Raw genomic sequence first — 23,829 nt, 5'->3', positions numbered from 1 at the left:
TTTTTTTAATTACAGAACAGTTTCTTCAAAAGAAAGAACACTATATTCAAATATGTTCTATACAGCAGGATAAGAAATGATAAAAACCCCTTTATTTTTACATATTTAGTTTAATGAAAAAATCACCCACAATTCCAGTAATCTTTGCAAATTTATGAAGACTTAAAAACAGCAATAGATAAGTTACATCTGCACTGAAACCTTTATCTTAGCATAACCTTTTACACCACAAACTGAGTTTTGCATCTTGCAAGTTGGCCAACACACACATGAACATCTATAAGTCTCAGAGAGTCACACTGTTTAAAAAAAACAGAAAAAACATTGACAAAGTTTGAATAAACCCAACAAGTCTGGGTGCATTTAGATGTCATATTTTATGATGATATATTTTGCACAAGATTAAAGTGACAAATTAATACACACAATTGAAAAATAGTTTTCAACCTTCAAAACATCGGAGGTCGTAAACAATAGTTTGCCTTTTATTACTATTTTGCAGTACACTTAAGTTCTTTAACTGAGTTTTAAAAAAAAGCGTGAGCATTACTTGCTGGTGATGAGTTTGATGTGGCTTAGGGGGAGAGTTTCTGCTACTGCTGCAGCAGAAACGCTCTTCTGTGGTTTGAACTGTCGCTTCTCAAGGACGGCTTGAGTCCTTTCTGTTTAGAGTTTGCATTATTGCATCATGTATATGTCCATGTGAGGTTGACATATGCATTCCATTGCTGCCTACAGCATGTGAAGCTTTATGTGTATTTTTGAGACAAGAAGCTTTTGATTCAACTGGCCATTCATCGGACTGTATATTGACTGTTGACTATATTCAACAACTTACTGCATAGTATTGCACAATTTAAAAATGATACTGTATACAAAACTACAACCATTGCTTGGCAAATTACCAAATGGTTAAATCAACACTTTCCTAGCAGTCTGTACAAAAAGTGTAGTATTTGCTCCGTCAAAGTTTGGGTGTAGTCAACTAATGGTTGCGTAGATACAGAAGCTTAGAATCTTAAATAAGGGTGAAGTATTTTGGGTGGAAGAATAAAATGATGAGTAAGAAGAATTTTTGCTAACCACATGACAAAAAAAGGAGCATTAAAGCAACTGGAGGACGCTGCCTCAGCATCTGTGGACAGACATGCTATTATGGAACAAATTCATGCCACACCGATATACCAGTTAACTGAAAGGAAGATAGTTGAATAATTTCATATTAAACTGAAGGGGTTAAAACAAATACATCGAGCATGACATATGAGTTTGAACACAGCATTTGGGATCTCATTCCCAAGCACCTAATACCTTAATTATTCATTTTTGGCATGGCATATTTCACAACATCAGCATCATATGCATATTTTTAGTAGAACATGACCTTCTCTTGTGCTTTCTTCACCATAACTGAGAAAGTGTCGTCCACGGTTTCATAGTCATGGTCACTGTCCTCATCTGCTTCCTGGTCACCCACAGGCACTAAGGGGGAAAGAAGCATATGGAATATTTATATTTGCAGTATTTTTATTTTCCTCTATGCTCCCAGGTTCTTGCAATGTTCTATTCTGTTTTCAAACAATGTCATGTCTCACCAATCTATATCAAAGGCCAAATTTCAAATCAACCTTCAAGTGCAGCCATTCAGAATTACTGTAAAACTGTTTGATTTCCATCTTAAGAGCTAGTTCTGAGAGACCAAGAAGTGGAATTTTCTTTGGTGGGCTTCTTTTTTTGTTCAAAAATAGTAAAAACTCTTGGAAAAATGGGCGATATGTTTCTTCATTTTGAGTCATTGCTACACACTGGTGCCATAGTTCCAGAAAATGTGCATAGCTAAATTTAGTCCCTAAAAGAAACACTAATGGCCCATGCTTTAGTACCTTTTGTTAGCAAATACAGAGCACCTTTGTTTAAAGAAGGTATTTGATCTTTTCCACACACTAGAAAGGAAATGATTGCTAATTTTGGTGCTAGAAGATGTGACAATGTGCAGTGGAATAAGAACAGTATTGCCCTTTAATTGTAATACAGTCTGAAAGAAGTGCTTCACCTTTTATCTTTGCCTCCTGCAGTCTTGTGTATGTGTTTGGCAAAGCCTTGCATGGTCTGATTTCACTCGCTGACTGCTTTCGGGGTGCTACTGGCGGAGGTTGATCATCTAAGCAAGCCTGCACAAAAAGAGGAAGTGAGAAATAATCAAGTTCAGTACAAACATGATTTCATTTGGGAAAAAAGTGGAAACATCCGTTTTCTTTTTTTAAGATTTCCTGACAGTCACAGTGTTAGAAAAAGACTATAATTCCACTGTGGTGGAGCTTATAGACAATCAAGACAGAAACTTGTTACAGCTAAACTGTATCACATTTTAATTAACTCTTGTGAGTGTAATTGAAGTATTTAGTGGTATACTTACTGGAGGCAGTGGAGCTGGGGGCTTTCTTTTAGTATTTAAAGTCAAGTCACTGAACTGTTTGGTTGGGACACTTTTGCATGGCTGATCTTTGGATTTTTCTGCCTTTGCTGCTTTCCTCGAGGACTTTGATGATGCCTTTTTGGAAGCTTTTGAAAATGACAGACTAGGCTTTGGTGGGCGAGGTGGAGGAGCAGCGTCCGAGTTATCCTGTTTGCGAAATTCATAAAAGAACGTGTCTGTCACCTCAGTAACCCTATCCACTTGGCACTTGGGGTATTGACCCTCGGGCCATGGCAGAGGGTCCTTAGTAAACGACACAGACATAGAGACCCACTGGGTTGGGATCTCAAAACAGCAGTCTGGCCTGTGTGCAAAGCTTGCCTGGATGGTGGGCTCCAACAGGGCCCCCTCAATCCTGAGACATGCAAACCCGACCAGTGGATCCGTCTCGAGTTCTGTATCACGGCTCACCACTTTAACATCCAGTGGCAAACTGAAATCCTTACCCAAGTCCTTGAGTCTGTATTTCTTGTTATCACTGAGTACTTCCACAAAGTGACCCTGCATGTAGAGAGGAAGAAAAATCTCCTCTTTGTCATCCTCCTGTCTGACTTCCTCTTCGTCGTCATCATCATCATCCCCATCGGCGGGCTCTTGAAGACGGTGGCACACAAGAGCCTCAACCGATTGCTTCAGTCCCATGGTGCTTTCACAAGGCAACTCCACTCTATCACAGCGCCCAATCTCCAGCTGATCCCCCACGCTGAGGGCAGGCACGCCCTCCTCCTCCACTTCCTCGCAGTTCCTTGTGACACTGACCTTCAGACCTGGGATCTGGATTGAAGCAGCATACAGCTCATACACCGAATTAAATTCTCTTGGCCGTCTCCGAAATCTTCCACCATATTGCTGAGATACCAGAAAGTACTGCTGCACCTTCCGGCTCTTCAGACTGGATACCACAACCATGGCTGAAGTTCCTTTCTTGTGCAAAATCAGGTGCGCGTTCTTGTTGAGTTCTGGCAGCCAGCTGCACTTGAACAGAGAGTGGGTCTCTGGGCCTTCTAATACCTCGACTACTACAGGAAATGATTCATCTGACTGAGAAAGGACTTCTGTCAGACTGAGTGGAGTTGCAAAAGTTACATCTTTACACACCTCAGTGACATCAACCACATCCACCTCTAAGCTAGATGGGAACTTCAGCACGTTCTTTCTCACTGTAGAAAGATGAGAGAAACTGTTAGAAAATGTAGAAAAGGCGCTGACTGAAATTAAACGAAATGATGTTGTTATTAATCAAGCATGTCTAGAACCTTGAATTTAAGCAAAAGTACTCATATGACATAAATAGAGTCTATTCTCCCTTCAAATTTCTGAAATCCTACCACCAAAATGAACTTTAAGTTTCACAAATAAAACTACTCGTCTTGCAGAAAAATTCTCATTGTGAGTGGCACTCATTTTAATTTATATACTGTTAGTTCAATATTTATTAATGTGTCATATTCAATGAAATCAGCAAAGATTTTAACATCTTAATAAATAAATATATAAAACCTACAGAAGCATAAATATCAGGAAATGGAAACCCCCAAGTGTAAGTTCCTCAAAATCATATGAAAATGTAATTTTTGAGGAAATGTAAAAGTTACATTCCGCTGTTATGAACTCATAAATTACTAAAATATCTATTAGAAAACTCTGATTAACAGATAAAAATGTGTAAACAAGCATAATTAGCATATTTTTGAATAGCAATAAATAATGGGAAAAAAAAACCAATTCTTACAATTCATGATTGCATGGACCTGATAAACTGGACTGAGGAGAAAACGTCGGTCAGACTTAGTGGTGTTCATGAAGCGAAATCTTCGACTACGCAGAGCAGGTGAGGACATGATTTCCCGCAGAGTAAAACACTCCTCGCTCTCACACTCATAAAACTCCCCTCGGGAAGAAAGAGGGATGCACACTTCAGCAGAGGCTTCTTGTTGTCCTTGAACATGGCAGCGCACTTGATCCTCTTCGCCCTCATGCCTCTCAACGCAGATCACGGTCAAAGTTCTCTCGGCCCCCAACATAAAGCTGCCGAAGGTCATTTTGGAGCGACTGGTGAAAGTGAAGGGAAGGCAGGATTGTAGGTCAACAGGCCTCAGTCTCATCATCTCCTCGACTGTGTTGTAAGGCATCTCTTCTGGAACAACCTTGAACAAGCCTAAGAAACATGTCACGTGTCAGTAAACAACCACAAAACAAATTTAGCTGTGTTCATGAGAATGCTGTAAATATCTCAGATGAACCTGTGTGGTTGATAGGCAGCTCAAACTTCGCATTGTCACTGATGTCTTCACAGCAAACTGACATGAGCTCAATGTTGATGACCTTAATTAGATCCCCAGTAGAAAAGCACACTTCACTTCCAGAAATTTCATAAATAGAACCTGACATACAAAGGGAGAAAGAAAGAAAAAAAGAGAAACCTTTGGCAATTTTTACTTAACCGAGACATAATCTTACACACGCTAACATGATTTTTATCACTCGTAAACAATGCAGACTTTTCAACTTTGACAATGTCTGATTTAGCGCTCAGAAAGGAAGCAATTACACGTGATACAGATATATTTATATGCAAAAGATGCAATACTGAAATCCACACAATTATAATAATATCTCTTCGAATCTATAATCACTTCAGCTTTGTCCTCATCTACAAATTTACACTCACTGGCTTCACATTTTTGATTTCGCAGTGAATAAAACAAATAAAAAAGGCCTACCTTGGAAATACACCCCAGAGCAAACTTGTAGAATTTTGGGCAGACAGGTATTGTCCAAAGATCCAATCAATTCTTGAAGTGGCAAAGCAGTTGTGCCTGCCATCGCTGATGTCTCGGTGTGCTGCAATCAAACATGAAGGCAGGCAGCAAATGACAAGTGCAGCACAAAAGGGGTATGTTTTCTGAGCTCAAAACCACAAAAGCGAATGAGGAAGTTACAGCAGCCATTTGCAGAACTTTTGCATTCAGAGACAATACAGTGATACAAGTGATACAGCTTAGTTTTAATGAGAGGGTATAAAAGAAAATGTGTGCTTTTGATTGTTTTCAGCATTTAGTAAGCTATCACCAAAATAAAATAGACAAAGACACTGTAGGTTGAGTTCATACCTTCTTTATGAAAATGTGTGTACATTCTGTGTGTGTGACAGAGAGATTGACAGCTTTAAATATTTCTGTGTAACATTCTAAGTGTTCCTCTACCATCAAAAAGGCAAAATCCACTTGTGTGTCTATATGTCAAGTAGATCTACTTGTTGGTGTGCTCATGCTCAAGTGTTTTGTATCATATTTAATTATGTGGCCAGATTACCCAGAGTCAGTTGGTTTCAAAGCAGTGATGCCACACCACGTAAATAATGGTTGTTCCTTGATTCAGACAAATGTGTTTTATCCAGATGAGCCAGGAAATAGGCTTCTGGAGTTCTTTATTAATTTTATTTTTTAGTAAGACACCATTATTCTATCAATAAATCCTACTCCTAGTGACTTTCTCCATCTATGACACATCCGTCACACTGGAAACTAGTTTAACAGCCTTATACTCATTGTGAGAAAAGGCAGCACCCTCACTTCCTTCTTCTGCAAAGAGTGACAAAACTTAAGCATCCTCCCACCTCTGTGATATGGCAATGCAGTTTCTGACAAAACCCACACTTTCAGAATTAACCATAAACAGCCAGGAAGATCAGTGACAGCCACCCACAACACCTAAACTCCTCCCCTATATCAAATGCAAAGGCCTTGGAAAACAAACGGACACCACCAAACCCCCACTCATCGCAGAAGCTCCACTCAGATACAGTCCAAAACTTTATTTATTTCTTCAGCAGCGTTTAACTATTTTGAGTCAAAGAATTACTGTTTGAAGACCCTTCAGGGTTCTCATTGGAATTCAGACTTGCCTCTGTTAACTTTAAAAACTGTATTCGTTTTTTTCAATTAATTTGACACAATTAAAGAGTTTCAAAAACAACAACAATAGTAATAACAATAATAACAATGCATACCGCTTCTTATGGTTTATGGTCTAATACCACATATTTTTTTTAGATGGAAATTGTTTGATAGAATTGCAGGACTACAACTCCCAATAATCCAAAGTGACGTTTACCCAACATGCACTTCGGGTTTGAGAGGTTGAAGCAAGATGGCGACTAAAATAAGCAAAGAAAGTCCCCCTCCTTTTGATTGTCCATCATGGTGAGAAAATGCACATGCTAAAGTCGTATCAGTTTATTTGTGGTGCAGTATCAAGTGCAAATGAGCAAAAGTAGCGTCCACTCTTTTGTATATCCCAATTTTGTACAATAGAAAAGCTCGTAATTACTGTAGCTAACATTAGCATCGATGCAAGCTAGCAGGCTAACCCATCAACGTTGGCATTCATTTAGAAATGGCGTTGGGTGTTTTTTTTTTTTTTGCTAAATATCATATGTTAAATGTAAGAATCGTAGTTATGAACAGGCGGATTTCAGTCATACGAGCAAGACTTATTCTTGTAAGTATTAAAAGTATAAAATATTTCTTTGCCAATATCCGTGAAGGTTTTACTCTTCCAAGAGATGGCGACTGCCATAAACGTTTTCATGCAGAGGTCGAAGTATTGTCTTTTCTTAATAAATCTTTAGGTATGACAAGAAAAACAAACCCCCTATTTCCTTTAATTCACAGTAATGATTTACTTGCATGCGCGCCCGCAATATAGACTGTTGTTTCGGTGTTTAAAACGGTCACCAACTGTTTGCTTTCAGGGCAGGAAAACCGCCTCCTGGGCTCCATCTGGACGTGATGAAAGGAGACAAACTCATAGAGGTAATTGGAAGCTTGGAATTTTTACCTCAGGATGCAGTAGCCTTATTAATTAATGTTACTTTACACTCATGGTAAAGGACGTAAAGGCTAACTAATAATATGGATCTTGTAAGCACCAGATACGAGCCTGACAGTCTGCTTTGTCCCAGATGTGTTTCACACTGGGGTTTTCTATGGCTGCACGGCTTCAAACGGTGCAAGAGCAGCATCAGTCCTGAGATTTAAGCTTTTCAGTGGAAAGCAACACTGTTGAGTTATGGCTCAGAGGCACAGAGATTTTACCCTGGTTGTTTAAATGCTAACTAACGGAATCTGTCTCTCCTTGTAGAAACTTATCATAGATGAAAAGAAGTACTACTTGTTCGGGAGGAACCCTGACTGGTGTGACTTCACCATCGACCATCAGTCGTGTTCACGAGTTCACGCAGCCCTAGTTTACCACAAACATCTGAAAAGGGTCTTCCTTATAGACCTCAACAGCAGTAAGACATACAATCACACTTGTTTACTCTTTTCAGTGTCTGCAAAAGTTTGACATGCATTCTGCCCTGGGCAACAAATGAACAGAGCGGAACAGCAAAGAAACTAACTTACCGTCCAGAATTGCCTGTTTAAATACATGAGAGCTCAAATGATTTGTTCAGTAACTAGCTGGTCAATAGACAAAAATTGTTACTGCTATATTCATTTGGACAGTCAGTTAATTGATTTTGAAGCTTAAATGCTCAGCTTCTCTCTTTTTGGTGTATTATCACTGAAAATTTAATATGAAGTATTTAGGTTTTGGACTCAATATGACTATGCAATATAAACAGACAAAATATGCCATTTGAATGTTGTAGTTTTGGTTCTGAATTTTTTTTAAAACTATTCCTTGACATCTGATCAAAGTGATCAGTAGAGAAAATAGTTTGGGATAATAAAAAAAAACTCTCCTGTAATGTGGTATGAACGAGACACTTCACCAGCCATTTAATCTGGTAACAACAGAATGACGTGAGGTTTCTCACAGTCAACTTTGTGCTAATAAGCTCCAGAAAATCCACATTCACAGGATAAACCAGATGGGTCGCTGGGTTTTGGCCAGAAGGTTCTCATATTATGCATAACATATGAGTCCTGCAAGAAGCTGTAAATATGTTAAAACACACCTGCCTAATAAGTAGTTACATTTACAGGAATAATGGAAGGTCATCACAGATACTAACTAGGTGCACATTTCGATTGATCACAGGTCCATCTTAAAGCATGTTCATTTTATTATTGCATCACCTCACAGGCTGAGGGTCTGTTCTGACCTGTAAACCTTTTTGATTGTTGTCAATCTAGCACATGGCACCTTCCTTGGACACATCCGCCTAGAGGCACACAAGCCTCAGCAGGTTCCTATAGACTCTACAATATCTTTTGGGGCCTCAACACGGACCTACACGATCAGAGAAAAACCCCAAACCCAAGGCAGCACTGGCACGGGAGACAGTAAGACAGGCGATGATGAGGAGCTGAAAGGACTGCTTGGGCTTCCAGAGGAAGAGACAGAGCTGGAGGTAAATTAACTTTCCTGACAACAGTACTCTCATGAACTGCATAAAAATGGAAGAAAAGCGGCCTGATGTAAGCAACTCCTTCACATTCCTCAGTAGCTGTTTGAGTCAGGTCTAGGCTGCTCCAAGAGTATGTGGAGGGTCAATGTTTTTTTGTTGTGTTTTTTACTCAACTTATAGCATAACTTGAACAAATCTAAAATCCCCTATCAAAATTAAAAGATCCTAAAATTACCACAAGATCTATCCATAATTTAATTATGTGTTTATGTCATTTGCCTATTTATTAACAAACATATGTGTTCATTTTTCCCTTGGGTTTTGTGACACAAATTTTTACTATCCGACTCAGTTGGCTATATTGCTTTATGAAATTTTGATGTCCGTGTTACAGTGCAGACACCTTACACATGTTTTTCTTGTGTTGCTTGTATCCTGCCAGAACCTGACAGAGTTCAACACTGCTCACAACAAGCGCATTTCCCTGCTGACCATTGAAGAAGGCAACTTGGAAATCCAGAGGCCTAAGAGGAAACGGCGGAACTCCAGAGTCACTTTCAGTGAAGAGGACTCCATCATTAACCCAGGTACGGGCCAAAGTGAATGTGGCACTGAAGTCACACAAAATCTAAACTTGCAATGAAGCAACTATGTTTAAACAGTCAATTTTACTGACAATGCTAAACTGAATATTTTTTTATGATGAACTGTCATTGTATATACTCTTGTTGTAAATTCCTTTCAGATTCTTGTGTGAAGGTTTTCCAGCAGAAGGACATGAGTTTAAATGATTTTTAGTTTTGATTCAAACTATTTTTCCAAGTTTACCTCTAAACCAACTTTATCTTTTGAATATACTGTATTTTCCTAATTTGTAGTCTTAGAAAAACACCACAAATGTAAGTATATAAATTAGAAATCACATATATGAAAATCCATGTTCATGCTTTTATGATAGTTAAAGGCTTGGAGGTGTAAAGAAAAAGCTGTTAGGATAGGAAGACATTTATTTTTGCTATTCCTTAAGCACCACAACTAGATAGTCTCCAAGCTTTGGAAGCCGGTAAGAATTTTACTGAGCTGCTAAATTTCAGCTGAGGAACCAGTAGTTGTTTGGTCCAAACTTGACATAATCCTGTTTCCTGACTTTCCACTGTTTACAAGGTGAGCCATTCAGAAAGTGCAGCTCCCTCACAGTCTGCTGGGAATATTTCCTTTCTAGAACTGTTTCTGCTGTTTCCAAAATATTGTAATACAAGCCAAACACACCAAACAGTCTGTCCTTGATTGCAAGAGTGATCACAGTATGCACTCCAAGAATGTAAGGAGCAGAAGATCCAGTGAATTCCTTTCAAAACTGATTGCAATGTATCTTCTTCTTGTTAGCATATTGCGCGGCTAATGTAGGCAGTGTTACCTTTAGCTTTAATCATATACCCATAGATCAGAGCTCTGTGGAAATTCTAATGCTGAGGGACATTCAGAAATTGTTGGAAATTTTAAGACTGATTTGAAGCCAATGAACAAGGACAGAGTGTAGGTTGCTGTGTTCTCATGTCATCTGTTGTGCGTCAGTGCAACCTAAGCTTAGCCAGAGTTTACGTCATCTATTTGCTTTTCTCCTGCTCTCTATGAGCACATGTACTGCATTTTAAATCAAATCCCAAACAAAGGTCTTCTCATTTACATATTTTGCTGTCTCTGTTGTCAGAAACAAAACCAGATGAAATTGTGACTGAAATAGAGCCCTTTAAGATTAGATGGAAACCAGCAGTTACCTCATAGCCATTTCCAAACTGCAGCTCTGCACCGCTAAACCATTGATTTACAACCACAAAATTATCTGATAAAGTGCAAGAATTTTGCTGTGAAGGACTATGTGTAATGCTGTAAATGCATGACCAAGCTATATCACTGATTAGATGCACTGATTTCCAGTTTTCTTCAGACCAAGAAATGCACTCAGCAGCATATTGTAACAGTGGTCTTTTCTTTATTTACAGAGGATATAGACCCGTCGGTTGGACGCTTTAGAAATATGATCCAGACTGCTGTCATCCCCATCAAGGTATGTTTTGATGTATGATTCAGTTATTGTATTTCGGGGTACAAAGTATAACTAATAATAATTTGCAGAATGCTATCTGTAGTAGACATGTAACATCAGGGGCTAAATGTGTAATTTGTAAAGTTAATATCCTTCCATCCTTGCTCTAGAAACGGAGATCAGAGGGCCAAAACACCCTGGGTCTTGATGACTTGACTTCAAAACGTATCCATGGCTACAGTTTGGGTGGTGGCCTTTATGGGGACTTGCCTCCCATCAGTCATGAGAACCAACCAACAGGAGCTCCAGGAGGTGCTGCAATGCAGGGAGGACTTCCTCTTCCCTTCCCCAATCCAGCACCAGAAGTAGACCTCGCCCCCGAGGCTCCCCAGCCACCCGTCACCCTCAACCCTACACCGGTAACAGCCCCCTACCTCCCAGAGACCCACAACGAGCCACGCAAAAAGAAGTATGCCAAAGAAGCTTGGCCGGGAAAGAAACCCACCCCCTCATTACTCATCTAACCGGTTTCTTCAAGCTGCTGACTCTCAGGTTACCAGCAGATACATCAGGGACTGTGACCTGGCAGAGCTAGAGCCATTCACTATTATAATTTTTGTTTTTTTTGTTGTTGCATCTTTTTGTCATTAGATAAAAAAGACGTTACACAATTTCCCTGTCACAAGCTATCATATACTTCACCAAGTCAGCATAATCTTGTTTATTGCGAACAGAATGAACCTAAATTTACAAGACTTGGCAGCGAGCCTCAGAGTGGCAGTCAGATTTATTTTTTTTGTTTTCTTGAGTGACAGGCCACACGGATATAATGGGTCATTTAGTTTTGTTTTTGATGGATGTACAGCGGTGTTTTTTTTCTACACGTTTTAAATAATTTTTCACTCCTTCAGAATGTTGACAGTGCTTTTAAAGAAATGGCAAAAAAAAACAACTTTTATATGAGATATTTTACTGTGAGAAGTCAGAAAAGTCTGAAACGTCTCGACGCGTAAATGGAATTTCTGTCAAAAACAGGGCTGCTTTTTGTTTTTGAAAACTTAATTGATATAATGTGATTACGTATTGTACTCACTGCTCTCACTTAAAGTTTTCATTACATGTATTAGACCAGTATCAAATCAACTGAAGTGTCTTGCATTTTTATTACAAGCCACTAGATGGCGACTTGTGCACAAAGGTTGAAGAGTTTTCATTGAGGTGTGATGGCAGGCTTGCAGGTGGCATTGTTTATAGCCTGTTGCACTAACATTAACTAAAATATATCTGTGGTATCCCATGAAAGTGGTGCTGCAGCTTTCAAGTTATTAATTTGGATTCTCATGCAGGTAAAAGCCATTTGCCCAGTCCTAACCGTATACTGATCATACTTGTCCTTTGACTTTTTCTGGTATTGAGTTAAAATTTTTTTGTTGCCCATTTCCCAGCACAGATCTACTGTAAATACAAGGATTTTTACAGTTTATATGTTTGGCATTTAATTGGACTGTTGTCAAGCACATTCTAGCACAGTAACAAATGCCAAATTTGATGCAAAAATACAATGTTAGAAAAACATAAAAGTTTGAATTTAGACAGTTTGATTATATAGCATGTGAACATTTTTCACATTAGCCTTATCTTCTTTTCCTGAACCAACGTGAGACATAGGAACAGTCTTTGCACATAGTAGTAAAAACATAGCTCACTCTGTCAAACATGTTATCAGCCTGCTGTATGAGGTTTTTAAAAGAAGTTTACTACAAATTTAAAACTCCAATGAAGTGGTATTATTGGTATAGATGTTTTGGGGTTTTTCTCTTTCCAATGTAGACAGTACAGAGGTGACAGAAAGTAAACAGTAGGGAAAAAAGAATCACACCAACAATGCTAGAGTCATACCACAAGGCCACAACAATAAATATTTGTTCTTTTCAAAAAAATTGGTTTGTCAGAAATTAACTAACAAAGTATCAAGATTTAATGGCAACTATTGGGTCAATAGATACTGTAAAGACTGGTTGAGTTGATAGAACGAGGAAAAAGACCAGATGACCTTAGTTTTCTTGAAAATTTAAGTAGCTGTTAAATGGAGTCTTTAAAGAAATGGAAGGTTGCAAATCTGAGACACACAAAAAAAGACATTTCATTTTTACGAACTGTGCTGGTGACTTTCTGTCCTTGTGAGTGTGTGGATTTTGTAATGATATGACTGTAAATAAAAAATTAATTACTTTTGATTAATGAACTTTTCTGGTCCTTTATGATACTTCAGGTTTCATTCAGGTTGTGCACAAACCTACTCGCTGCTGTGGTAACACTCATCTTGATTGTACTCAGTGGAATATTGGTTTCTGATCTGTTATGTCAGATCATTTTATGGTCTAGTTCAAGCGATTCTTGACCTCCCTTGTACATTGAGGCATAAACTTAAGTTCTGTCTGTGAGCAATTGCAAATGCACCTGGCTTTTCTTTCTGCAGACACGGAAAGTGGAATTTTACTTGCACTCTGCTGTAGTTTCTTCGATTCACTGACACCTCTTACCATTCAAGCTTGATGGTCATAGAGGTCTATGTCCTGGTGAAGTATAAACAAATACTTTAACACACATGGGCGCCTCTACAAATGTTTCATGGGGGTGGCAAGATGGGGCTACTGAAAATCCTGGGGTAGCACATCAAAATCCCACCAAAACTATAGCTATCATTGTTATGCTGATGCTGCATATTGGCTCACTGAAAACTTTGTGAACATAAAAAAAATCATATGCTAATATACCTTGCTTTCTTATGTCAAAGTTAATGTTATTAATTATATGATGTGCATTTAGGTGACTGCTGTTCAAAGTAGTCCCCAAGAAGAGGCTATGGTTTGTTTGACCAGAGTTCATACATAGGCATCATAAACCTGGGACATTGTTCGAAATTCTTAAATATTAGCGTGGAAGGTTGCAAATCTGAGACACAAAAAAAGGCATTTCATTTTTACGAACTGTGCTGGTGACTTTTTGTCTTTGTGGGTGTGTGGATTTTGTAATGATATGAAAATCTAGAGTTAATTAATGAAGTTACTGCTAAAAGTTAGACGTCACACACTTAGTGAAATGGAGATTTCCTGAGTGCAGTGAACGTGTCTCCAGGGATTTTAGTATTAAGACATTTGTTTCTGAAGTGTCCAGCCATTTGTGAATCACTACACCAAGAAGACAAAAGATGACTCCTTCCAACTCAGTGAAAAGGTTATAGAAAAGCATTAGTTAGAAAAACATTTGACTGTTATGTTAGGATTTAGCTTTTAAAGGCACTGCTAGCTTAACACTGACATTGATTCCGTATATGACACTGAGACTAGTATCATTTATTGTGCAATTAATATATAAATTGTGTTGACCTGAACTGAGGGAGAGCATCAGTCCCAGGCTCTGAAGGACTGAATACGTGAAGGACACAACCAGGGAAAGGTCAAGCTGAAAGGTTTTCACACATACACTCACCAAGAATATGAAAGATTTAGCTTTGCTTCACCCAACATTCCTATTTCCTTATATGGTAACAACTAATTGCACTAAAACTGGTAAGTCGAGGTTGCAAAGGTTGGAAACCATAATTCCCTCCCTATGAGACACCCGCATCACATCACAGCAAACAAAGGTGTAGATTGACAGGGAGAGAGCAGGAACAGGTTTTTAGAACGGTTCTTTTACAGGGTGTGGTTCGTGGAGATTGGATGGATTATGTGCCAAGAAATATGGACATATCAGTGCACCAGCTAACAGGAGAATTAAGTCTAAACCACAGTTTCTCCCCACCTTTAGCCAATCACATTTCAATGTCTGAATTATATGTTTGTGTTCTGTAACCAAACACATTTCACCACACTGTATAAAATGTTCTGTTCATATCAGACTTTATCCTTTTCTGGGAGGCTGTTCTAAACAGAAAAGGTCCTTGTACAAGATTCTTTTGAGACACTGATATTAGAAAATAAACAGCCAAATTACAGAGAAGTAGTTTGTCTTCTATCTCAAAAAACGAACATGCTCAACAGTTACATGTTTGAGTGGCTAAAATGGGAGAACTGATGCATATGCGCCAAGACTTCAACAGTCAAAGCTTTATGGGAGAGTGGCAAGGAGAAAACTGTTGTTGAAAAAGGCCCATACTAAATCTTGACTACAGTTAACCAGAAGGCTGACTGGTTAAATGGTTCTTTGGTATGAAAAGACCAAAACTGAGCTTTTTGGCTATTACACTAAATGCCATGCTTGGCAGACACCAAACACTGAAGGTTCTCACCATTAAGCATGGTGGTGGCAGCTTCATGATGTGGGGATGCTTCTCAGCAGCAGACACTCAAAGGATTTTAAAGTCAGAGGCTAAAATGAATGCACCAAAGTATAGGGAAATTCTGGAGGACAACCTGATGCAGTCTGCAAGAGAATGACGACTTGGAATAAGACTTGTTTTCTAGCAAGACAATGACCTGAAGCATACAGCCAAATCTACACAGAAATGATTGATAAACAGGGGAAATGTTCTGGAGTCGCTAAGTTTGAGCCCGACCTCAAGCCATTTGATTGAGGTCAGGCTCAATCAAAAGGGCTATTTAGTCACAATCGCCATGTAGCTTAACAGAGCTTGAGCAATTTTGCAAAGAAGAAGAAGCCTTTATTTGTCACAAATGCATTTTTTTTTACAGCACTGTGAAATGTTGTTTTTTTGCATATCCCAATTGGGTTCAGAGCGCAGGGTCAGCCATGATACAGCACCGCTGGAGCAGGAAGGGTTAAGGGCCTTGCTCAAGGACCAAACAGTGGCCATACAGGGGTTTGAACCTCTGACCTTTTGAGCAGTAGTCCAGACACTTAACCACTGCCAAGAATAGGGTTAGTAAAATACAGAGAAACACTAACGACTAAAATGGAGTGAAGCCATTTATTTCTTTTTTCACGGTTTTGGTGGAAGGCATAAGAAGTTTTAGTATCTAATAGCAGCTGTAATATTTTTATTTCCTTTCCTCAAATCTGAAAATGGCATACATAAATGACCATAGCTCCATTGCACTTAAAAATCACACATATGAAGTAACCTACTGTATGTTCTGATAAACTTTTACTTACCCTAATCACATCTATTCTTACGTTTATTCAGTGAACATCTTAGATAATGCATTTATTCTTCTATTCGATTTACAATACAAATCACAAAATACAAACTCACTTTTCAATATTTCAGATTTGCTGCAAACTGATTAGGAGCAAATTTCTGAAAACAAAGTTCTATTAGTCTTTCACATATAAGGGCAAAAACATCCTGTAGGAAAACTGTAGGATAGTGTTTCAAGGTCAGTAGAAAGATTATAATTTTTCAACAACCAATTCATTCTGAACATATACAAAATACAATGTACAATTATCTGTAACATTCTAAGTCTAACTTTGATGTTGGATACTATTACTTTAAATCAACCTAAATTAATCACTAACTGAACAATGTATTCTCAGCAGTCCCATCAGGTGCTTCCCTTTAATTACTCCACTGGGTTTACAGGCTTGATCTTGATGTAGATGCCATTTAGAGAGCGAAGTATCAGTCTCGCAATGAGCTTGGGTTTGAAAGAGGGATCCTCTATCAGCTCGTAGCGCTTCAGTGTCAAGGCAATCGCCACTTTCATCTCATTCATCGCAAAGTTCTGGCCAATGCAGTTTCTGAGGGAAGACAACAAATGGAGAAAAGAAATAATTTCAGCAACAATATGAGTGCCACATTCTCATGAAAATGAGATATGCAGCAGATGGACCAGAAGGAAAAATAAGGGTCGTTTTTATTAAATCAAACAAATATTCAGTACGAGAGGTGTGTACTGATTTGTGGTGGATCATGTTAAGTTACACTGAGTTTACCTTTCCTCTACATTGCACAAGTTTTTTTTATTATTGTGTAAGTCAACAGAAAGGATTAGGGGCTAGTGCCATGTTACACATTCACAAAGTTTAGACTGCAGTTAGAAATATGAGTACACAGTCGCAAGCCGTAAACTGAGATCATCATCATTTTAACAGACCCACAGTATCAGGTATGGACTGACCTTGGCCCAGCTGCGAAGGGAACAAAGGCATGAGGTGATCTCTTGGAAACATTCTCCGGGAGGAAACGCAGTGGATCAAAGACCTGCAATTACAAAAGATGTGTAAGGATTGGGGGGGATCGGGTTTTGTAAATAACACACTTCGTAGTATTTATTTGTTCATGGAGAACTGAATGTTCAGTCAGCTAAACAATCAGGACTCTAGGATTTGCATCAATTATGCACCAATGTTGTCTAGTATTTGATACATTATATGCTCAGAGTCTTACAAGACTTTATACTTCTTAGTCTATCATTGGCTCCACAGACAATGTATAGCATGCTATGGGTTGTTCTCAAAGTCAAATCATCTGGACTTACATCAGGGTTTTCCCAGACAGTTGCATTTCTGTGGATTCCAAACACACTTATTCCAATGCGGGAACCTGCAAATAAGAAATTTAAGATGAAGACATTGTACACACTGCGTGTAGAGTCCTGAATACAAACAAACCAAGCCCATATATTTGTCACTGACCAGCAGCAACCTGTCAATAAGTCGCCTTCAGCAGGACAATGCACCCGACACGCCACAAAAACTGCTCAGGAGAGGCCCGGGGAACACGACAGAGCTAAACTGTTCACCCAGGTTCCACACTCCCCAGATCCAAATGTTATTGAGCATCTGTGGGATGTACCAGGATAAGCCTGATCTAGGTAGGTCCCACCCTGCAGCCCACAGGAGCCACAGAATTCACTGCTACCATCCCAGTGCCACAGGACATCCCCAGAGGTCCTGAGTCCATGGCCCACTGGATCAGAGGAGTTTTACTAGCATAAATGCTTTTGCAATATTTGGCAGATGGTGTAATATTATACCTGACTGGTGTAAATACAGTCATGGAAACAATTATTAGACCACCCTTGTTTTGTTCAATTTCTTGTTCATTAAAATGCCTGGTACAACTAAAGGTACATTTTTTGACAAAAATAATAACAAAAAATAGCTCATAAGAGTTTAATTTAAGACCTGATATGTAGCCATTTTCCATGGTTTTCATGATAATAACCAAAATCACTGAAGTTCTTACATCAATATTTATGGCATTGTACTGCCAAAAACAGTGCTTTTAGTCACATGATACACAGGAGTTAGTACTGATTGCATAACCATTGATTTTTATGACTGCAGTCATGCGTCTTGGCATGCTCTCCACCAGCTTTCTGACATTGTTCTGCGGTCACAGTAGCCCATTCCTGTTGCACAAATTCAAACAAATTAGCTTTATTTTTGGGCTTGTGGTTCTCCATTTTGTGTTTAATGATTTTCCACAGGTTTTCAGTTGGATTTAGATCTGGTGATTGAGCACATCCAGAGGCATGGTTCCAATGTTCTGGTTCGCCAACCAGGCTTTACCTGACCCTGCCGTGTGAAAATGGGCACTGTCACGTTGGAAAATCCAGTCATTCGAGGAAGGAAAGAGCTTTGCAGCTGATGGAAGAAGACTGTTTTCAAGAGGAGCACTGTACATGACCTGGTTCATTCACCCTTCACACAACTGCATTTGCCCTTTTCCACCCATACTGAAACAACCCCAGATTGTCACTGATCCACCTCCATTTTTTACTTCAGGGGCAAGACAGTGTGGTTTGTAGGCTTCTCCAGCCTTCCTCCTAACCTTAAGTTGGCTGGAGTGGTCATCAACTGAAAATTGGATTCATTACTGAGGAGAACCTTAGCCCAATCATCAACAGTCCAATCCTCGTGATTCCCAGCAAATGTCAGACCAGTTTTAAGAAGTCAGTTTCAAAATGTCCTTTCCGAACAAGTCACATTTCTCGACAGTGCCACATTTTAAGGTCTCTGTAGGTCTGACAACTGTCTTGAAGATCTTCAGTTTTTTCGCTACCTGTCTCTCACTCATGCAAATTTCCAGCAGTAGTTGCCTTTGTGCCATCACATAATTCTTTTCTTTGAGGCATTATGTGAGAGCTGAAAACTTCTGAGTTGTGCTACGGCTTGAATGTAAGCAGAAAGTCACTCTAGGCCTTCGCATGTGCAGTGCTGCTTATGGCATGAAATGGCCTCATATACCTTTGGAATACAATTAAGCTTAAGCATGTCAAACAGGACATGAAGTATCATGTAATCGACTGCATTTTTGCCGTGTTCATTGTATTCTTTAGGTAATATACCTTTAGTAGTGCCAGGAGTTGAAAATGAAGAAAACAAGGGTGATCTAATAATTTTTTTTCCAGAGTTTAACTAGCTGATGGAAAACATACTGAATGTGTGTCAGACATGGTTAATCTTATTGGTTATGTTTCGTAAAACACAAACTCCATAGGTCAGAGAGGTCTATACCGGAAACCTATAAAAGTTAACACATTTTCTTTTCCCAGTAAGGTAAACCTAACTTATACATTCTCATTTACTCTTTTTAGAATTCTAAAGAAATATCACTGACCTGCTGGCAAAGTCCTTCCATCAAAAAAGGTCATGGGTTTGTAAGCCTTCTGGCTGTTCCTGGCACAGGAGGGTAAAGACGAAGGGATTCTTTTATACACATTGTAGTGTATGGAATATTACTGAGATCCTCCCTTATGATAAGAAAGACATGCAGCGTTAGCTATCAAGAAACAATGAAGTGATGCCTCACCCAAAACAGTGATGGTACAGCATGGGACTAACTAGATTCAACTTTGCAATGTTGTCACTGAATAAGCCTACCAGTCCATAGTGTCCTTGCCACCCAGAACTTCATTGATTTCATCCCTGCAAATCTTCTGGTGCTTCGGGTTGCAGGCAAGACAGTAGAGGGCGAAAGAGATGCCACTGGCTGTGGTGTCGTGGCCCTCAAACATGAAGGTGTCTACTTCTGCTCGTAGATCTTCATCTGACAGACCTTGCTGCTGCTCATCCTGATGGTGAAATAACAGAGAAATAACCATGCTAATTAAAGTAGCATCACAACTACTACACCTAATAAAACTAGAAATCAGTGTATATGTGATGGAAAAATATTAAAGCTTGTACTATCTGTTCTATAAGAGGTTAAAGATCTTTGTGAAAGTCCAGAAAAGGGATGTGTGGAGGAGGCTTCAGAGGAGAGAGCTACACTCTCAGCATCTTGGGCAGGAAGAGCTACACTTCTATTATAAATAAGGAGACTTTGTGCTTCTCTCTTGTGACAGAACACAAGAGTAACAATTAAGCACAGATAGAACTCATATGTAGTGAAACAACGTGATAAAAATCTATAAATATGGTCATCTTTCTTGTTCAGAGAGCTCCTGTCCCATAACGGTGTGTTGTGTGAGATTCTCTGTACTGCCAGAATGAAGAGACGCTGACTTCAAGATGCTTGTTTTGAGAATTTGATTCTTTTTCATCCACAATTTGTGATGCACTTTTTTAAACAAACTTATCGATGAAACCAAAATTAAAAAGGCATTATAAATGGACAGCAGATATTTTGAGGTTGGTGTTGAGTTTTGGAATTCACAGAGGTATGTATACTTCTTTACATCTGAAATTATAATGTTTTCTGCCTTAACTGGTCTGCAAATGTGGACAAATAGGTATAGACTTAAACTAACAAAATGAAAAATAGACAAAATAATAACTGAACACCCTCATTACTAGTAGAAAAAGAAAATCTACTATAAGAGGAATCCTTAATGCTGCAGCTCAGCCATTTTTTTTAAATGTTTGCTGTTCTGGTGTTAAATCTACTCTGAGGTCATTCTGCAGCATCCATACGAGGTTGCAGTCTCACTTTCCAACTGAGCTGCTCCAAATATAATAAGATTATATTTGGTTGAAGTCACTCTGTCGTATATGGACTTTGATTAATGTTCTTGCTGTGTCACCTAACTTCTACTGAGCTTCAACTATCCTGATTTTATTACAACATTGTTTTGTTGTTGTGCGGTGCCCTTTTTTTACAGTGTACTTTGTAGTGCAATATTTTCCCAAACAGTTTCCAAAACATCATATCATTTGGCATTGTGCTTTAGGAATTATCTTTGCTGGTTGCTTCTTGTGTTGCCAGAGCAGTAAAATGCTGCTATTTATAGCCTGTTTGTCCGACTGTGAACCAATTTATAACCTAACTGCATGAGATTACTTTCTGGTTATCTTCCCAGTGTGTTTTTTATGCATGTAATAGCAGCTCTAACCCAGATCACCAATATTTTTTATTCTACGCAAAAATTAGATATTTTGTTTTCCCCTGGCAGATGAGGGATGTTAACAGGAACCAAATCTGGATGGCAAACCTTGTCCTAGATTATCACCTTCCGCACCAAGAATTTGAGTTCTTGTCTTCAGGTTGCTGCTCAAAAGGACAAAAAGCCTCACTGCCGCTATTTGTGTCAGTGAACATTAATAGCTGGACATGGTGACTCTTAATGGGTCCATTCATTGTCTGACTTGGCACTATGACTCTCCACATGCTGCATCTCTTATCTGATCTCAGGTTTGTGGAGGTCATTTTGTGACCAACAGTTTAAACATTGTCTCAGGTGGTTGCTGATTATGTTTGTTTGCCATTTTAAAGGCGATTAAAGTTTCTTTAAAGTGTCACGCTTTCAGTGCTTTAAACAACCGTTTTTCTTTCGAGCACAATGGGACTCTTTGCGGCAGCAGTTATCAAAGTACAGTTCACTTGTTTGTGCTTTGTTATTACGCAGATGTACTAATGTGTAACTTGGTGAAATCAGATATTGGAACGTACTCTTGCAAAGAGAAGAATGTCCAGGAAGTCCAAGTTTCTCTTGGCCTGTAAGCGGCTGAGCTCATTCACTTCCTCGAGAGCTTCTTTTCTCTTTTTTATGACTTCATCTTCAAAAAAAGGAGATAACAGATGAGTATTTGCACTCTAGAAATGGACATACTAAACTGCAAAGTGATTGATTCTAACCCCACATATACTGAACAGAAATGTTCAGACGGTTGGAAATTAAATCAGAACTTACCTGTATGATTGTGAGCCACCCTGACTGCTTTCCTGTATCTGTAACCATGTGGACTGAGATAAAAAATGAGGTCATTGTGGTATGGAAACGTCCTGAACCGAAGGTTACTGAGGTGACTGAGCTCATAAACTGCTTTGATGTAGGCATTTGTTCCACTGAAATGAGAATGTGGAGAAACATTAGTGACATTTTCTCCACTCATTATCAAGACAACTGATTTCATTTAAAACTTAAGCAGTCAGTCAGGCAGAACATAAAACTCAAACCGTGAATGGTTGTGAAAAGTTTAAATGGACTCACCCCTCTGTCTGGCAGTTACTGCTGCAGCTGAAGGCGCACTTCATGATGCTGTCTAGTGTCATAAGGCTCACTTGTTCAAACAATTCAAAAGTCTTGTTGGTCTTTGCAGTACTTTCCCATTTGTTCTGGAAACAATGAGTTAACACCTGTGACATCTCTGTGGGAAAACACTCCGCTCACTCATTAACTCGGTCAACTTTGGGTGCAAATATGTACCTATAGGCCTAAAGAGTTGATCATCACATCCCCATGTAGTTTATAGATTACTACTATGAATCGTCATTTACATACCAGCATAACCTTAGTAGATTCTGTCATCTGTGTTTCACATACGGCTTCAGAACCTCATAATGGAAACCTGGAGTCAACGTCTCGTGGCGAAACCCACTTCTGCCTTTTGACAGCCAACAATCCATTTCCTGAAGACAGAAACAAACAGTATGAGTGTGAGTAAGAAAAGCAGTTAAGGAAAAACAATAAGATAAATATGCTGGAGGACGAAAAGGCAAAGCAGTCTTACCAATCCAATCCGCCATAAACTTGTATGCCAAATCACATTTTGGCTCTGTTAGGAAGCAAACAAATTGATTTTTTTTAATGACACACTGTTTGAATTGTGTATCATTTCAGTATAGACATTAAAAAATATATTGCTCACCCACCTGATGACCACCAGGATAGTTTTTGCATAATCTGGATGGTGAATGTTGAGATAACAAGCAAGGGGACCAAACCAGGTCGGAAAAGCATAAGGATACTGTTCTCCCCATTTCAAAAACTTCTCCATGTCTGTCCCATCTTGTTTGAACTTAGAAAAAAATAATTCAACAGAGAAAAACTTGCAGACACTTAAGTAGTACACCAACTGCATGTCTTTTTTTGCAGTGACACAATCAGCATTTAGAAGCAAAGTCAAAGTGGATGCGCTCCACTTTAATTCACATTTATATTGAGGTTAAAGTCTGTCATTATCATCAGTAAAACATACTTAAGTATCAAAGACAAAGTACTCAATTGCTCCAGAATGACAAAGAATACGCAACAATCACATGATGTAAGACACCATTATTACATAACAAATGATTTGACGATCATTATTAAATGCTTTAATTAACATTTGCAAATTCTTTCAACACTTTATTTACTACTGCTGCACTTTAGTTGATTCTCTGATACTCGTGCAGGTGCTGCAGGCTTCATTAATGGCTCGCTGAGTTACCTGCATGACATTTCCGAACAGCCAGTTTGGTTTCGGTCCTGGAAAAGCTCCGATGTTTCGTTGCGCATCCCTTCTTCTCAAAACGAAAACACTTGATTTATAGACGACGACGACAAGACAGAACACGGCAAAGAAGTGAGGCCAGTTCAGCTGAAATTTCAACAAAGCTTCAGAAAACTCCATGACGACGATGGCGGTGGAAAAGACGCTTTTTTGTTCACCACAAAGTGTTACTTTTTTGTTTTGTTGTGTGCAGAGCAAACATCGCCAAGACTACGTAGACGGCGTGAACCAATCAGCGAGTTTACTGCTGCCGGAAATTTGAGAAGGGTGTCATGTCAAGCTGCACTGTCAGGGCTGCACTCTTCTTTTACGACGCAC

General features: G+C 39.0%; 3 protein-coding genes and 1 non-coding gene across 4 annotated transcripts; 2 read left to right on the top strand and 2 right to left on the bottom strand.

Moving 5' to 3' along the window:
• Positions 1-70: 70 nt before the first annotated feature.
• Positions 71-5,330, bottom strand: themis2 (thymocyte selection associated family member 2). The gene is made up of 6 exons (XM_022191121.2): positions 5,200-5,330; positions 4,720-4,860; positions 4,209-4,634; positions 2,417-3,636; positions 2,054-2,171; positions 71-1,482 (listed from the first exon to the last, which is right to left on the bottom strand). Exons 1-6 carry the CDS (start codon positions 5,300-5,302, stop codon positions 1,370-1,372), a joined length of 2,121 nt encoding a protein of 706 aa, XP_022046813.2. The 5' UTR covers positions 5,303-5,330; the 3' UTR covers positions 71-1,369.
• A 1,256-nt stretch (positions 5,331-6,586) lies between these two features.
• On the top strand, positions 6,587-13,121 carry ppp1r8b (protein phosphatase 1, regulatory subunit 8b). Its single transcript, XM_022191368.2, has 7 exons — positions 6,587-6,681; positions 7,233-7,293; positions 7,622-7,775; positions 8,623-8,840; positions 9,280-9,424; positions 10,841-10,905; positions 11,055-13,121. Exons 1-7 carry the CDS (start codon positions 6,629-6,631, stop codon positions 11,406-11,408), a joined length of 1,050 nt encoding a protein of 349 aa, XP_022047060.1. The 5' UTR covers positions 6,587-6,628; the 3' UTR covers positions 11,409-13,121.
• On the top strand, positions 7,404-7,568 carry LOC127536616 (small Cajal body-specific RNA 1). The gene has a single exon (XR_007945710.1). It is a non-coding gene; the product is annotated as a small Cajal body-specific RNA 1 (non-coding RNA).
• A 2,682-nt stretch (positions 13,122-15,803) lies between the features above and the next one.
• LOC110949398 (cytochrome P450 4B1) lies at positions 15,804-22,599 on the bottom strand. The gene is given in 10 exon segments (XM_022191503.2): positions 15,804-16,590; positions 16,971-17,053; positions 17,331-17,395; positions 19,418-19,459; positions 19,462-19,550; positions 19,681-19,871; positions 21,689-21,795; positions 21,930-22,084; positions 22,230-22,354; positions 22,521-22,599. Coding segments are annotated over 10 exon segments (1,062 nt in total). The 5' UTR covers positions 22,548-22,599; the 3' UTR covers positions 15,804-16,412.
• Between the last annotated feature and the right edge of the window lie 1,230 nt (positions 22,600-23,829).

Source organism: Acanthochromis polyacanthus, chromosome 12 (genome assembly GCF_021347895.1).
Source record: "Acanthochromis polyacanthus isolate Apoly-LR-REF ecotype Palm Island chromosome 12, KAUST_Apoly_ChrSc, whole genome shotgun sequence".
In the NCBI taxonomy this organism is placed as follows: domain Eukaryota; kingdom Metazoa; phylum Chordata; class Actinopteri; family Pomacentridae; genus Acanthochromis; species Acanthochromis polyacanthus.
The sequence above is the reverse complement of the archived record's forward strand: the minus strand, read 5'-3'. Positions and strand labels throughout refer to the sequence as shown.

Bases quoted from the DNA above. Each gene is read 5' to 3' on its own strand.
- themis2 (XM_022191121.2), bottom strand. From the start codon at position 5,302: ATGGCAGGCACAACTGCTTTGCCACTTCAAGAATTGATTGGATCTTTG. The intron at 4,861-5,199 runs GTAGGCCTTTTT...TTTGTATGTCAG, and splicing joins CTCTGGGGTGTATTTCCAAG to GTTCTATTTATGAAATTTCT. The intron at 1,483-2,053 runs GTGAAGCACTTC...TTTCCCCCTTAG, and splicing joins GCAGGAGGCAAAGATAAAAG to TGCCTGTGGGTGACCAGGAA.
- ppp1r8b (XM_022191368.2), top strand. From the start codon at position 6,629: ATGGCGACTAAAATAAGCAAAGAAAGTCCCCCTCCTTTTGATTGTCCA. The intron at 7,294-7,621 runs GTAATTGGAAGC...CTCTCCTTGTAG, and splicing joins AAGGAGACAAACTCATAGAG to AAACTTATCATAGATGAAAA. The intron at 7,776-8,622 runs GTAAGACATACA...TTGTCAATCTAG, and splicing joins CCTTATAGACCTCAACAGCA to CACATGGCACCTTCCTTGGA.